Raw genomic sequence first — 17,435 nt, forward strand, 5'->3', positions numbered from 1 at the left:
CCTGTTAATTAGTCATCTTATTTGCAACAGTTGATACATGTTTTCACGTGGTTACTATTTGCATGTTGCATCTGCTGGGGGAATATTTTTATCAATTTACTTGTTAAAAACCTGTTGTTGTTGAACAAGTTGTTAACTGTTAAAAAAAAGTTAGTAAATGTTATTAGTAAATAGTATAGTATATATATAATTTAAATAAATATATAATTTAAATATATTTTATTGTGTGGTTTGATAACAAGCATGTTTGTCACACAACCTGTGTTAGGTTTAGTTTTTTTTTTTTGCTTCTGTGTAATTACTGCATGCAGCCAGCATTACGCTGCTTCAGATTATGCACATTAACTTAAATCATAGAAGATATTTTTTAGTTGTATAGCAGACTATAACTGTATTCCATGCTTTACAAGTTTTAGACAATCTTTGTCTCAATCATAACTGAATACTTACAGTTCACATTTTCAGAATATTGTTCGCTTCTTTATTTAACATGAGTATCCAAAAATGGAAAATGGGTCGAAACCCTGTAAATAAAAGCGATCATACATCACAAAAACAAAACAGCAATAAAAATAATAAATACATTTAAAGCACCTTTGATAGGAAAACTCTATTGCCTATATTGCCTAATAAAAAATTCTGTTTTTACTCTGTGTACCTAGTTTTAACTGAAAGGAAAAGGAAAAACTCTAAAAAGGAAAACTCAAGTATAAACCTAGGGCACTAACTGAGGACCTACTGCATTGTAATAGGATGGAAGACACTTGTAGTATAAAAGAATACAATGCAAATAAATAGACATTTATAACATGATTTTACTATCATGGTTTCCCTTTCACAGGTTTGGAACTTCTGTGAAAAGTAAATGGGGGCAGCAAGTGTATGTTCCCCCTCTCCTATCGATAAAATTTCCTCTAGAATCTAGATATCAAAAAAGGATTGGAGCGAGCAAAATGTAGCCCCCTTCCCTTTGACATAAACGCCCCCCCCCCGCCCCCAATGGTGGGAAGGCCACCCTATTGCTGGGGGAGAGAGCCTTATCCTCTCAATTAGGCTCTTGTATTCTAGGGGTGTGCAGTATGGGTGCCTATTTGGGATCTTGAGGTGTCCTTTAATAAGAGAGCCCCTACACTTGGGGGAATGAGCCCCCCTAATTTATTCCCATAAAGGGTTAAGTAATTAAATAAAGTATGAGACCCTGTTCCCCAGTGATGGCTCTTTCCACTGTTAAGGGCAGGTAGGAGTCTGTTATTTTGCCAAAAGAGAAGGGGACTACATGCTTTTTACCCCCCCCCCCCTTTCTTTTTTGGCAAACCAGATTCCAGACAACTTTCTTGTGGATAGGAGGGGGGGGACACACAGTTGCACTAGCCATGAAAGTCCCAAAGGTATGGCAGGGGTTAATTAAAAAAACAGGGGGCATTGCACTCATTTTGTTTATTGTTTAATGTTTTAGCGCATACTACAAATATGTTATCATTATTTACATTGTATTTTTTAGTACAACTGTCTCCCTTGCATTAAATGGGATCCCTTGCAATACAATAGGTTTTGTGCAGTAGAATTTATAAAAGTGTGAAAATATCACAATTACAGAATAGTTTCTGATGGACAAAAACTTATTGTATTTTAAGTGTTAAGATGCTATTGAAGGGCATCCAAATGCTAATTACCCCTTGATATCTTTATAAAAGTTCTTTGTTCCATAAATAAATTATAAAAATGTATCCCACCTAATGCTAATTACATTTCCCAATGACATTCCAATGCTAACTACCCCTTATAGCTATATTTATATGATTTATAGTGATTTATATTTATAGTGATTTATCCCCATACCAATTTTTTCGACTTGGGAAATGCTTCTGTAGGTCGCTTTTAATACTCCAGCAATTTTGTGATAAAATATTCAGGGGCATTGTAATTAACATTTGGCAGCCAGTAATAGCCTTCATATATAAAAACTACTAAACTTTAATATTAATTTTTTTTACAAAATCTCTTGTAATTTCGACCTAAAGGGGTTAACTAAACCTATTAAATAACCCTTTAATGTAACTGACTCAATAGACTATTCAATCCTCCTTACGTATTACCAGATTGATTTTTACTGTATTTTATACCATATAAAGGATCCGAACAATCAAACTTCCTCAGTAATTTTAGGTAGGTCCGTTGAGATGATGGGGCAATCTGTGACTTTGTTTGCTTCATTGCAAAGTGTCTAGGATCTTTTGATTGTAATCTAGGACAATTTCAGACCTTACCTATATTATTTATTAATTGTCCTTTATCTAGTCGATATCGCAGCCTCTACCCTAATTACATTTGATTTTGGGAACAAATATAAAAAATGGCATTATCTCACGTGAAAGTGAAAGTAAAATGTTGCTTGTTTTAATATGGCATTATGGGATGCTTCCAAGAAAAGCAAACATAGCTCACAACTGGTTTTACTGGAACAGAACCAATTTGCAGCTGTAAGCCCTGTGTCTTGCTGAACTGTATTTTCCAGCAGGCAGGTAGAGGATTACACTAAACTGCCACTAGATGATGCCAACAACTACAAACAATTAAAGGTAACTAATTGTAGTTCTCCAAAAATTTTAAAAATAAATAAAAAAAAAACAGAGAAGGTGAGACCCCTCTCCTTCTATCTAAAGACAGAATGGGAGCACTGAGCTTCCTGGCATACCCACGCCATGCATCCCCGGAGGCTTCTGGCTGCTCCTGAGCACATGCCTGATTTGCAACTTATTAAAGGGACAGAAACCATATATAAACTGACAGTCTGAAATGTTACAAAAGATTGCAACGATTCTTATACTGAATTTCTCATCCTGGATACACACGTCATCCTTTCCAACTATAAGAACTGCACCATGCATGAACGAGTTCTGTACATACAGCACTATTCTGCTTTATGGAGAGGGGAGGGGGAAACCAACAAAGCGGCACCCTGCTCCGCGCTCTCCCCCTTCCCTTGCATTGGGATCGCTCGTCGGTCATCGTCTGTGGATCCGACAGGACGGATCCACAGACGATGAACGACGCAGGCTGTACACACGCCAGATTCTGGCCCGATATTCGCCCTGAGCTGATCATTGGGCGAGAAAAATTACGTAGCACGTTCGTATAGGTAGCTTAACTAAAACCTACTTTTTAAAAATAATATAAATAATGTTTTGCTTGTTTTTTAAAAAAATAATTAAATACACATTATCCTACCCACTGTCATTTGCTGCAGCTCGCGAAGGTCACCGCTGCCGCTGCCTTTTTTCTCCTTTCAATGTTGGGAGGAATGGGCAGGGTAGGGACTTTTTTTCCTTTCTTGACTTTTGGAGATATTTGGATAGGGACAAACAATGGTATGCTTCTCATGCTCTTTATACCAAGGTGTAATATCACACATTAATACAAATATAGCACAGAACAGGCTTCATACCTTTCAACTGAATAAATATTTGGGTATAATTTATTATAAATCATGTAATTATCAACAGAGCTTACTTTACTTAAGTTTAATGTGAAGTGCTGTGGACGTGCAAATCCGTTTAGACTTTTAACAACAAATTGCATTCATGTAAAGAATGCATTTACACTAACATTGGATATGATGTAAAGTTAGAATATACATTAGCCACAATGGAAAATGCACTGACTGTAATACTGGCATTTACATTAACAACCAAAATGTGACTACAAGCAATGTAAAAGGGGGAATTTACTACTACAAACAATGTCCTGGGCGAATTTTCAATGACCACAAATGTAAAGGGGGATTTTAAACTCACCTGCAACATATTGGAGGTGTGCACATTAGCATTATATTGTTTTTTTTTGGTAGACGTCTAAATTTATTTGTATATTGATTGCCTGTGTAAAAACTACTGTATTGGAGCTAACTGTGGCTTATTATTTTGAGATCTCACATCATGGATGATAGCTGTGACTTAATAAGAGCAGACCTCATATTAGAGGGGATGATAGTGGTTGTATAATATTGTTAGCTCAAATAAATAGCTTTTGCGAAGTAATGTGGTTTTTCTGAATAATATAATGCAATGTTGTAATTTTGGTAAAGAAGTTCAAAATCTCCTATCTCTATACATCTCTAAAAACTGTGTAAATATTTACTTCAATTCCGTACAGTAATGGTTGTGGTGTTTAAAGTAAGCAGGCATTTACTTGTAACATGATTATATAACTAGGTAAACTTTCCATGTCATTTTGATACAGTACGAGTAACCATAACCATACAAGGGAAGATTAGACTAAAGGAATTAAAAGGCACTCCAACTAAATTACTTTATAGTCTTAATTAGGAAATGGATTTAATGGGTGGCTACTTTGGGAGTTTTTTTTTTCCTCCCAGGATGATTTCTACTTAGTCAAGTGTTTCTTAGTTGAAAACAGGAATCTCTGGTACTTGGCACCCTGGCACGGATGGGCACTACATCTACTACATCTGGCCATGGGCTGGGAATAAAGAACCCTGTGGTGATTGTGCCCACTCATGTTGGTAAATATAAAATTTAAAGAACATGGTTATATCTGTTCAGTGAATACTAAAATACCTGGTAATCCTCCCCAAATTTCTTTTTTTTTTTGCAACTGAATTTTTATTGAACATTTTCACATACAAAGACAACCAGGCTTTTACAGCAAAACATCTTGTAAACACAGCATACAGGGTGATAGGTACATCCGATAATGGTACATAAAACTCTGGCGTAAGTAACAGTAAAAACAGTGGCCGTACTGTACCGGTCTATCAAACCCCATAGACTATGAAAATACGGAAACAACAGATAAATAAACAACAGAAAACAAGAAATGAGTCAAAAAGAAAAAACAAAGCTAAGCCGGGGAATAGGAGGCGGGATACAAACAAAGGTGGATAGGAAGCACAGTGGCATCTGGAACCAGCGACATATTAAACCTGTAGACTGGTAAAGTAGGCATCCCAAGGTTCCCATATCTGTTCAAATTTCGCAACCCTGTTTCGGAGGAGGGCAGTGAGGTACTCCATCAGGCGTATGTCTTGAATACGAGCATAAAAATCCTCCATAGAGGGGGCAGTCTGGATTTCCATTTGGTGGAGATTAGAGTACGAGCAGCCACTAAAATATGTGTAATAGGCTGACGGGCGGACATGGGGAGGTCCATAAGGGGCAATCCCAGCAAGTGGTGGAGCAGGTCAAAGGGAAATCGTTGAGTCACGACCCCAATTAGTGCATTGACTCTCCGCCAGATTTTCTTTATAAAGCGTACATATTGAATCCTTCCCAAATTTCTGTGAATCTCCTATATACTGTACCCACACTGTTATTAGTTCCAGTTGTTAGTATTGTACTAGTTCTTGTAAAGTAACTACAAAATATTTTATGATACGGAAGAGAGGTATTCTAAAACACTTCCTGTTCTATGGTGGCAATGTTGTTTCTGTCTATATTCAATACAGTGGGTATGCATTGTCACCCAATGCTGGAAGTATGCTACTGGATTGATCACCATGTGAAATAAAAGCCAGAATAAATTCATCCACTGCTTAGGACTGAATAGCCTAAATAAATATCATTCTTTCCAAAACATTCATTTTTTTAAAATACGTTTTATCAAATTTTTGTAGTTATATTCAAACCGAACATAAATGGGAAACCAATACCTGGATGGAAAATAAATAAATAGATAAAAAAATAAAATAATCTACACAAAGAAAAAAACTGTAAGAACGGTAAAGAGGGTAATAGAAACAAGGGAGAGGGAGCCATGAGCAGCAACTTATCCTAAAGCATACCTTAACTAAAAAAAAACTTCACTTTACATAAAAGGGTTGACAACCCTTTTATGTAAAATAAAATTTATGTTTGTTTGTTTTTTTTTTTTTTTAAGTGCAAGGCCCTTTTTTTAAAAAAAAACAAAAAAAGGGGACAGCACAGCTCCCTAATTCTCGAACACCTAGGCGATCGAGAATGAATGGGAACGTAGAGCCTCACGGGAGGTTCTTGGGTGCTCCTTTTGCGTATGCCAGAGCATCTCAGGCATGCACAGATCTCACTGCTCATGCAATTTTTTTCCCTTTTATTAAAATTTTTTTTTCCCATGTCACCCGATCTCGCACCTGGGTCAGGTAACCAAGGAAGAAGAACTTGAAAGAAGAGGAGAAGATGGTGGCTCCCAGAGCGCTGACCCAAAGACGGATGGTGGGACGACCCAATGGAAGACACCTCCGGACCAATTGACTGCTCTGCAGGATTGGATTGGAGTGTATTTTTTTGTTTTGGGAGACTTAGTTAATCTTTAAGTCCTAGTCGTAAGGCATATCTGTATAGAATGTACTCCTTAAATATGTGTTCATTTTAAACAATAAATTTAAGTCCATATACACATGGGTTGTCCAGAGCTGACATGTAGAAGGGAAGATGGGGGAACATTAAAACTATGTTTTGCTTCTTTTTGCCTCAACTGCATATCTTGTATTTCAAATGGGAGTAAGCTTCCCTCCCAAGTGCCAAAAAAACTAGGGATGATACTCAGAACTCTGTTACATAGATTGACTTTAGCTACCTGTTGACAAAGTGGTTGGACAGAATCCAGTACTCATACTACATATAATAAATTACAATATTTGCCATAAACCTTCTTGTGGATTAGCCTCATTTTCTCGGTAGGCAGTACCATGCCATATCTCATCAGACCTTCTCATCTCTCTTGCTTCAGTGCTTTACTTCCAGTTCAGAAAACATTTCCAGAGGTTGTCAATGCACAGGATCATCTCAATATTCCTAGAAAGGCTGAACAGGAAGAGTTGATGATATATCTTTAGCTCTGCCTGCAAATTTATAAACAGGTTGGGTCTCTGACCCAATCACAATGTTTGTGAGGAGGAGACACTGTACATTACCAATATTCCATTCAAATATATAATACCATGGAAGACTTTTTTACACTGTGTGATCACAGTGATTATTTCTAGTAGCTAATCATGTCTAAGAATTGGAATCAGCTTTTTGGATGGCCCCTTATTAAAGGGGTTCCTAGTTTTGATATAAGCCCTCTCCAAAAACCCTTCGGACTATTTAGGAGACAAACTATTTCCACTAGTTGCTGCTCCCACTTTTCCTGCTCACCCGGACAAAATGCCTGGAAAATCATCAATCCGACCTTCTGGAATGATAAGCAAATGAGCAGGCAAGACTGCTGTATTGCTCTGGAGGAGAGGACAGGAGGTGCTCACTCATTTACATGGAAAAAACACCTTAATCCTGGGGTATTTCTTACGCTAGTAGAGCTGATGAAGCAGTTTGCTGCAAAATATTTTCAACATCACGAAAACAAGTCCATTTGAATGTGAATAACTACTCTTAGATTAACAATAACCTGGGAAAATGAGAACCTTTTCAAACATAACAGTTATCACTTCTCAAAATTGAATCCTAGCTGTGTGGAAGTCACGGTGTGCATGAAAATGGGACTTATCCCTTTCAGACGGGAGATGAGCAGTTGCTTTTTGTAAGAAAAAAGGTGCCAGAACTCCCATCTTGTTAATAAATACAAGTCGTCAAGTCAAGATAAACCAGTGTGTATAATAGTACTAGATTGTAAGCTCTTCGGGGCAAAAAACAATGTACCGCTTTTAGACATATAAAACCCGAAAGAAATGTACCGCTAGGGAGGTTAATATGTAGATATTTATATCAGTTACTAATATAATTTATAATAGGCTATATCAACAAACCCAGATATACACATGCTTAGATTATATGTGTATATATGAGAGTAGGGAGAAAAGGATGTAGGCACACACTTTTTGTAGCCCTTTTACCTTTAAAATCTTTGTTTTAGGAGTTTTTTTTCTAGTGCCTGTTTTAAATGTTTGCATCTCAGAAATTTTGGCATATTAGGGAATTAGATTCTCGAGAAAAAAGAGGAAGAATATCTCCTTTCCAAATTAACAGGATACTTTAACTGTCATTGACGCGCTTCCCCACAAAGGCTTCCACAGAAGGACACGTTTATGATCCTTCCGAAGAAGCCTTTGTGGATAAACACGTCAAGGACAGATAAAATATAAAAACAATGAATATCCAACTACTACACTCCAATAAGGAAACAATGGTGTTTGTAATTGTATTATGTGTTTTTAATGAATTGTATTGGTAGAAATAATATTGTTTAGAGGATTTTTTTTGATAAATTGAAGTTGTGTAATTGTTGAAACACACCTAAAAAAAATCCTGTTTATTTGGAAAGGAGATATTCTTCCTCTTTTCTCTCTAAAATCTAATTCTCTAGTCTGCCAACATTTCTGAGATGCAAACATTTAAAACAGGCACTAGAAAAAAAAAAGCTTAAAACAAAGATTTCTCTCTATAAAGAGAGAAGGGTCAGATGCAAGATTAAGGTAGTGGCATACACAAGGGGATAACTGTCTCATTGAGGACAGACTACAGTTTTTGTAAATGATTATGTTGCATTAGGTTCTTCATTAGCTGAACAATTACTGTGTATGTGTATATATATATGGTCTTCCTACGTTTTCGAGTGCTTTTACATGACCAGGGTAGTTTGGACCTGTCAGCCCTTCCCACCTCCCCCATTAACCAAAATCAAGCACCCCCCTGATCCCAACCTGCTTACCAACGACAACCAACCAAAAATACACAGACACCAACTTGCACTTAAATTGGCTGGCAGGCAGCTGTTTGTTTAAACAAATAACCATAAAATATAAATATTAAATAAACAATAAATAACCAACAAATAAATAGCAAAACAAATAAATACCATATACCTTAAACAAGCACATTAACCATAAACCAAAATAAACCCCCCTTAATATTAACATTGCAACATCCCTGTTTTAAACCGCAACAATCAGCCTGCAAGTCTCAGAAGGCATAATCCATACTCCTCCAGAATTTAAATCCGAAAGCACCACCTTGGCCCTTAGCCGCCCAGCACTGCCATAGCCATCAGACCACCATAAACGGGGACCTACCACCGAGGATCCCTCTTGCCAAAATTCACCACTTTATCATGCCCAGAATCCTTGCCTTCCAAGACTCCAACCGCCACCCATCAAACATACGAAACCACTTACCAAAATTCAGGGAGGGCAGGCGGGAAACGCTTCCTTCCTAAAAGGGGGCTTCCCACTTCCGACTCCCTCTTTTAAACCCCCCTTTCCATAATCACCTCCTCCTCAATTCTCTAGCTAACACTGCCCCTCCCTACACTCCTCGGACCACCTAACCCTTTTCCTACCCTGTGCTGGGGTCTCTGTCATGCAGGCCCTGTGCCTAATATACAGCTACGGGCCTCTCTGATTTGAAAATATACTTTTAGTAGTATGATATCTTCTATTATACATTGTTTTTTTTCTTTAGATGATCAAATATCTGCGGAGTCATTGAGCATTGAGCTTTTGTGTGAAAACGGCTGTGATTTAGATATTAACTACAGTGACACAGGTGAGAAATAATACATTCTTCAATTATTCTTTGTGCGGTTGGAGGTGGCATGATTTTTTGTTTTTGTACATACAGCTTTTAAAAGTCTTTTTTTGCCCACTTGTTGATAGTCCTCCCCTATGCTGAAATTATTTATTCCTGTTTTTATACACACTGTGACTTCCACACAAAAAGCATTATAATCTGCACAGCATACTTCATTTCCTGTATATTGAACCAACAGGATGATCTTGCCCACGCTTCTTCATTTGTGTTGTCCTTATCCCTCCCTTTCAGCTATTAGCTTTTTTTTTACTGTGCAACTATAACTAGAAATAAAAAACATGTGACCAGCCCGGTCCTTTGTAGCAGAATGGACAGTCAATGCCCCTTCTGCAATAAAATAAACATACCCGTCTGATCCCAATTTTTTAAATGTGCTCACCTGCCCCCTCTCCGTCGCTGGTGCTGCCATTTTCTTCTGTTCCAGCTCCAGTTCTTCAGCCATATTGATTGGTGGGACAAGGATGATGTAACTTGTTCATTTAGTCAGAAGAAACAGGTAGGTAAGTATATTTTATTGCAGAAAAGAGATCACCTGTCCCTTTATGTGATTAAGACCTGCCTGCTACAAATTTCCACAACAGAACTACAAATTTGTTTTCTTTATAGCTTTATGTTCTACACATGACTGGGCTACTAACATTCCTAAAACGAAAAGATGATGTTGCCTGTCTTTATGTGAGAGGTGATCTGAAAGTGAACGTAAAAGAAAATTCTTTTGATAGAAAATATGATGATGTTTAGACATTATCTGTGGAGTTGCATATGGGAATGTATAATGTACAGTTAAAGAGGAACTATACTCAAAAACGAAAAAACAAAACAAAAACACACCTTCAATCCCGCAGGGCAGTCCGATCACTCCGGCATCTGGTCCCAAGTCGTTCCTGGGTCTGCGCTCTGGGCGCGGCCATCTTCGTCTTCTCTTCCGGGTTCTTCATCCTACGTCACCCGACCATGGCGCGAGATCTGGTGAAGTAGGAGTGAAAAAAAGATTGCCAATCTCACTGCATGTGACATTTTTAGATTTGTGTTAATACAAGAGGAAGGGTTTTTCTGATTTCTGTAAATGGAAGAGATAAAGGTTTGCTTGTGCACTACCATCAGATAAGCAGGGTGATGAGCCGTGAAAGAAGTAGCGAGATGGCCTTTGTCTTCCATGCACTAATACCCCAGCCTCCCATTTGTCACTGGTCACAGAGACTTAGACTATGTACACACGTGCAGTAATTGTGATTGGAAAGGATCTTTCACAATCCTTTCCAACGACTAGGGACTGCACGATGCATGAACGAGTGCTGTACATATAGCACCGTTATGCTCTATGGAGAGAGGAGAACAATGGAGCAGCACCCTGCTGCCCTCTCTCCCCCTTCACATCCATTACGATTGTTCTTGGTCCGTGGATCCGCCAGTACAGTCGTTCATACGATGGACACACCCCAGTTTCTGAGCCCATTATCGGACGAGAACTATTGCAAGTGTTTACGTAGCCTAAGAGAGATTTTGGACTCCTTGTTCAGGCCCTGAAGGATAAGTCTTTCGCAGCTTCTGTAACGATCTTATGTAGATAAGAAGAAGAATTACACAGTACAAAGTAATGTAATTATAAAACATCCTAGCAACACTACACACAGGGAGATCCGGAATGTATGAGTACACTTTTATTGTGCTGACTGAATTTTAGTTTTAAACAAATGTTCTCTTTAAGCTAAAGGGAAAAATAAGAAAATTCACATTACCAGAATCATAAAGCAGAAGTGGGACCCTAATACTTAGCTTTGCAAAGGCTATGATAGAAGGCATGTTTGGGAAATTATGTTAGCTGAGCTTTCTGTTGGAGTCCCTTAGCTATACAACAAATTTTTGAGGGTTTTAGAGGCCTAAATCTGCTCACATTAAAATGTTAATAGTGAGCTGAGTTATTGTAGATATCAAAGTACAGTTTAACCAACAGAATGTGTGTTCCAAGTAGGTTTCAGACTGAGGTCCAGACATCCTAACCTCAACTGTTGCACAAAAACCTTTAGTATACTTATGATTTACTTTCTAGCTGTTCTTTATTTCTTTTATCAGCAGACAGTCTGTGTCTAAAAAAAGATGCAACCTTTTGCTGATGCATACATGCTTCTTTTCTGAATTTTAACATGAATTTCACATTTGTGTGAATTCCTCTAGACAAGCTATAGCCACTAGTCAAATAACTCAATAAACTGATGTGTGTAGAAAGTGATGAAGATAACCACACAGCACAAAATCTAGTAGTAGCTATTCATATTCAACTGGACTTCTTCTTGTAATGTTGACATTTTGTAGCTTTTCATGTGTGGGAAATACCCCAGCGTTTAGACTGCGTACACACGTGCAATAATTGTCGTTGGAAACAAACGACTAACGAAAGATCGTTCGATAATTGTTAACAAAAAAAGTGCACAATGACTGGTCAATGATGCCGATGAAAGAGGAATCTCGCTGTAAACAAATGACTGTTCCAATGGATCTGATTGGGCGACGATCGTTCCTAATCTATTGTGTGTACGGTCGTTCAGTGATCATGGATTGTGGTACGCTTTCTCCTGTACACATCACTTTTTGCATTGTTTGAACGATTGCATCTAGCGTGTGTACATTATTAGTGGATTGTATTTGAACCATTGTATGGTTACAGCATGTACAGAATTGTGCACAATACAATCGTTCAATATAATCGGGAATTTGTTTTCAAACGATAATTATTGGACGTGTGTACCTAGCCTAACTGTATATCCACACAGCACAAACACACTAATCCAATAACCATGGTGTGTGCCTTCAGGTGTGGATTGTCGAAGATCTAGAGCTGTGAAATGTGATGAAACTAAACTAAATCAGTGTTACAGGAATGTACCACTGTATACTATGCATGTAAAAAAGTGAAGTTAGAATCCGGCCCTATAACCTCAGAGAAATGTGTATGGTACATTTAAACAGAAGAAATAGATCCTTTTAAAGTAGAATATGGGTGTATTTAGGCCTTGTGACCTCAGGATGATGTGTTACAGCAGAGGTCAGCAAACTTTTGTGGCCACTAGGCCATTTCAGGGGTGGGCATGAGCACACCACCCTAATGGCTTCGACCCCCACCAGGAACGCCCCCTGAAGGGAAGACTCTCTCCTCCGCAATGCATACGGAGGAGAGGGAATGTTCCCTATTTTCCCTGCATGTTCCCTACATGTTAATAGGGAAGGGAGCCACCACAAGGAAGGTGAAGTGCCGCATGCGCCTCCGGTGGCTCTGGTAGCTTGTTCCGGCTCCGCTGCAGGTTGCGGGCCGGGATTAGGCCGGATCAGCCAGGGGACGTTAGGCCGCAACAAACTACCAGCTAGGCTGTATCTGGCCTAAAGGCCAGAGTTTGCCGACCCCTGTGTTACAGTAATGTCTTACATTGAGCATTACTAAGTACAGTACATTTTAAACAATAGAATTAGGCCCTTCTCCAGTTATTTTCTAATAGATTTGTCTTGTGCCCTCAGGACACTTGTTACAGTAATGTGTCACAGTATAATATGCATTTATACAATACAATATATGTACTTTTCATGTAAAATTTTGCCTAGTAAAATATTCTACATTCATACCTAAAATTACATCCTTTTCAAATTTTCTATTTTTTTAGCTAATTTTTTTCCTGGAAAATTCTGCACTCATTGCTAATCTAAACAGCTTGCAACTACAAGCAATTAAAATAAAAACTTCAATAAAAATGTTTTTTCTAGGGCTGTTTTAACCTTTCATGAGAATGAGTAAGGGGTACTGTGTAGTGCACAACTAAGGAGTGCTCATGGCAGTTTATAGGTGTGTTTGCTACTACTACTTTCCCTAGCATTGCATTGCATTTTTTTTGCAGCATGCAAAAATTAAATGTGTTTATCCCGCAGACATTGGGCTCATTTATTAAAGCTCTCTAAGGTTGGATAGGATACACTTTCATCAGTGAAGCTGGGCGATCCATCAAAATGGATGGATTTATGTGAATGTATTCCTTTAGAATAATTTGCTTTTGGCTAGCAAATGTTTTGAATCATGGACAAGATCCATTCCTGGTTGGCTGAATCACTTAGGTTCACTGATGAAAATGTATCCTCTACAGCTTCGGAGAGCTTTAATAATTCAGGTCCATTGTCTAAGTGTGTTTCAGAGTTTCTCTTTGTCTTCCATGCTACCTTTTCTCATTCTTCATAAAAATAAAGTGGTTGTGTGGAGACCTTATGTTACCTTACCTTGCTTTGCCTTATTCTAATCCACCTAAGGTAAGAGATTTAGATTTTTAGATATTTTAAACAAGCAGGAAAAGCACTTAAAAAACAGTCCTCATTCACCTTTTTTCTGTAAGTACTGTGGATAAATGTTATCAATAAAAAGTTAACAACACAATATTTGATATCATCTATAAAAGCCCCTTATTACTTTCTGTAGCACTAAAATCTTGTCAGTCTGCCAACCTTCTATTGTATACAATCAGCAGGTGTTTTATGCTTTTGGAATTCACTAAAACAATCTTTGTTGAACTTTGAGATTAAAAAGCTTCCTACTAAAGTAAAACTAGCAGTAAAAAGCGCTGACAGGTGGCTTTTTTTTAAGTCTGTGAAGTCTCCTCTTGAAAGGTAAGATTCAGAACTCTTGGCATTGACACAACCCACGTTGTATGGAAACAAATACCCATTTGTCCCCTTTTACATTTCCAATTATGAATATTTTAATATTTAAACAGACTTTTTGCAAACCTTAACTGATTTCAGATCTAATAAAACTTGGAATACTGTATCATGGGTTTTATTATATATATATTATATATATTTATCAAGGGGAGTTATAAAAGAAGTCACAATTTTGTGCGTGTACTGCTCTGCACATGCATTGTAGTTACATCAACCTGAACTGGGCAGTAAATATGGCTGAAAACAATGGGCAATTCAAAACAATTCAGGCTTCTTTATTTCAGGCAACAATTGAATGATAAGTACAAACATTTTTGTATTCTCCATTATAGATTTTAATGGACTTTTACGGTTTGTGAATGATGAAAACATTGATGAAGAAAATAAAGATCAGCTTCAAGATTTGCTAAGTAAGTAAATCTAATACTTGTTGTGCATATGATTTGGATTGAATAAGAAAGTAACAAGCAGGTAAGACTGTTGTAGCATATTAGTATATGATTATGATGATGTTTCTGGTAGGGAACAATTATGGAATAAAAAGAAATATATAATTTTACTTAGTGAGTGAGTCAAACCAGTGGCTTCCACAAATAATCTTTTTATGTTGGCAAATCACAATCCTTTCTGGTGGGCTATAAAACTAGAGATGGTTTAGATATGTTTGAACAATCCTGATCTCTTTCTGATTAGTGAATGGCATGAACTTGACTTAGCTTGCCAAGATTGCTGTAAGACCATGTCATTTCTACAAAATAGTCCCACAGAAGGACTTGATTAAATGGACCACACATATATAGTTATTGATTGAGCAACTCTGTTCAACCAATCTTGTGATTTAAAAAAAATTCTTGTTTGGGGTTTTCAAAAACAAGAAAGTAGGGTAGGTATAAAGGGAAGTGGTAGGGGATAGAAGAAGACATCTTCAAAAACAATAATAACAGTACAGTCAGCACTTGTCGAGAGTATCAGAGATGATTCAGACAGAATTGAAGCATTGATACATGAAAACCAAATACAGGTTCAATTAATTGCGTTGCAAATAATACAATACATGCAGATTCCTCCATAATGATCCATTTACACAGGTCCTTTTACAATCAGAAACATCTTAAAACATAATCACTCCATCAGTTAATCAAAATGCCAATGCGGTCTGTTTGTGGGCACATGCCTATCTGTGGTTATAATCTAATAGGTGAGTGGGCCACTCAAGAACTCTGAGATACTTAAGATCCGAAAATCTTTAAATCAAGACCTCAAGAAGGGCCCAGGTAGCATCCATAATCTAACAAACTATTGAATTGAGACCAGTAGTACCACCTGTTATAAAACTTCTTGCTTGAACCTAGAAATGATGAGGTGAAGTCTTCCATATGATGTATTTTGTTAACTCTCCGTACCAGAATGGGAGAATTTGCTGCTACTACGAGATGTCTCACAACTGAGTTCCTATACATTTACTCCAAGAAAGAATTATGCTTAAAGAGAAAAAAAGGCAGGTTCAGTGGGGATCGGGGAGTCCGTCATTCGTTGGGTGACCGTAGACCAAAAAGGTTTGCGACTCCAATCTTGTGATTGTAAACACTAAACCGGTAAAGTAATTTTGCAATATTAGTGCAAATAAAATCAAAAACTGAATAGCTTTTTTAGGTTTTTACTGTCAGGTAAATAGTTTGTGTCCTTATACACATATACTTTTTCAGTTTTAGATAAATGAAGATTATATAGAATACATGTATTATTTATGGATGGTATTGATTCCAACAAAGTAAATCAGCTCTTTATTAGTCCTGGTTATCCTGGTCAGCAAGAATGAAATAAGGGAAACTATTTTAGAGTGGTCTCCTTAAGTAGTTCTGAGTAAATCATACAATGGAGACAATGGCAACCATTATGTAACAACACTTAGGCTGTGGGTCAGTATGCAAGCGGTCAACAGCTGACCCCTTTCTTAGACTTTCTTTATTTACAAAATATAGGCTGGTTATCTTACTGGTGCTGTCTTGAGTAGATTGAGGCAGTAAGTGTAGGGAGCATAGCTGCCATTTTAAAAATATTTCAGGATACCTGGAAAAAAAACTGTGGCATGCTAGGCATGACCCCCACCAGACATATGAAGGCGTGTCCAATTATTATCAGTGTGAATTCGCAGTATAAAGCTACGTATACACTTCCAATGGTTGTCGCACGATAATCGGCTCAGGGCCGATATCGGACGAGAATGTGGCGTGTGTACAGCATCTGTTGTCCATCTTCCGAATGACCATCCTTGAGGATCAACGGACAAGGAACAATCCTAATGCAAGGGGAGGGGGAGAGCGCGCAGCGGGGTGCCGCATCATCGCTTTTCCCCCTCTTCTCCATAGAGCAGAATAGCTGTATGTTCATCACTCGTTCATGCATCATGCAGTCGTTAGTCGTTGGAAAGGATCGTTAAAAATACTTTCCAACGACAATAATTGCACGTGTGTATGCAGCTTTAGTCTGGTAGCGTTAGACCTTTTTTGTTAACCTTGCCTATAGTTGGCAAATTGAAGATGAAGAATAAAATTCTGATTACATCAGGTCAGTGTCAGTGCTAGTAAAATAATCCCATCCTTGATGTTACTGGGATAAAACAGAAAACCTAATGTGAACAATGTTAGGGGAAGTAAATAAAAAAAGCCCTCAATCGTACATTCATTAGATAAATAAGCCCCATTATTGGTATCTTTGAAATTTTAAAGGAACAAAGAAAAGATATTGCTGGTGTTTGTAGGAACAGAATGAATCCTAAATCATTCGTGTCTGTAGAATAAAACAAAATCTATAGTACTGCTATCGGTAGGAGCATAGTTGACCCCAAATCTGAAGTGTCTGTGATTAGAGTTAGACAGCGCAAACTTGTTTGTTTCAATTTGAGCAAAATGAATCCCACATCTTTTGGCATTATTGGGAGCAAAAAAACCCCGAAACACTATCAGACAGAGCAAGAATAAGAACTTATGTTCAGTGGTTTTTACCAGAACACTTGAAGACCAAGACTGTCAAAGTCCAACAGTCTTAACTACAGGACATGATGTAAGTTTTTAGTTGTTCTTGGTTGGAGCTGCACAGAACTTGTGTGAGAACACTAATCATGAACATTTCATGTTTTTATGCAGAAGAAATCTCTAGAGATGCCAAGGAGCTACCAAAAAAAAGATGTGAGTAGTAAACCTTTTGTTTTATCACAAC

General features: G+C 37.7%; 1 protein-coding gene across 1 annotated transcript in view; it reads left to right on the top strand.

Annotated features, from left to right (window-relative positions):
- Window positions 1-17,435, top strand: part of CIITA (class II major histocompatibility complex transactivator) — a gene marked incomplete in the record, with an annotated part of 62,869 nt that overhangs the window by 600 nt on the left and 44,834 nt on the right. Inside the window, 3 exon segments of the mRNA XM_072418923.1 lie at window positions 9,393-9,476; window positions 14,549-14,626; window positions 17,363-17,404. Of these exon segments, the coding sequence (XP_072275024.1) occupies window positions 9,393-9,476; window positions 14,549-14,626; window positions 17,363-17,404 (204 nt within the window).

Source organism: Pyxicephalus adspersus, chromosome 7, assembly GCF_032062135.1.
Source record: "Pyxicephalus adspersus chromosome 7, UCB_Pads_2.0, whole genome shotgun sequence".
Lineage (NCBI taxonomy): Eukaryota > Metazoa > Chordata > Amphibia > Anura > Pyxicephalidae > Pyxicephalus > Pyxicephalus adspersus.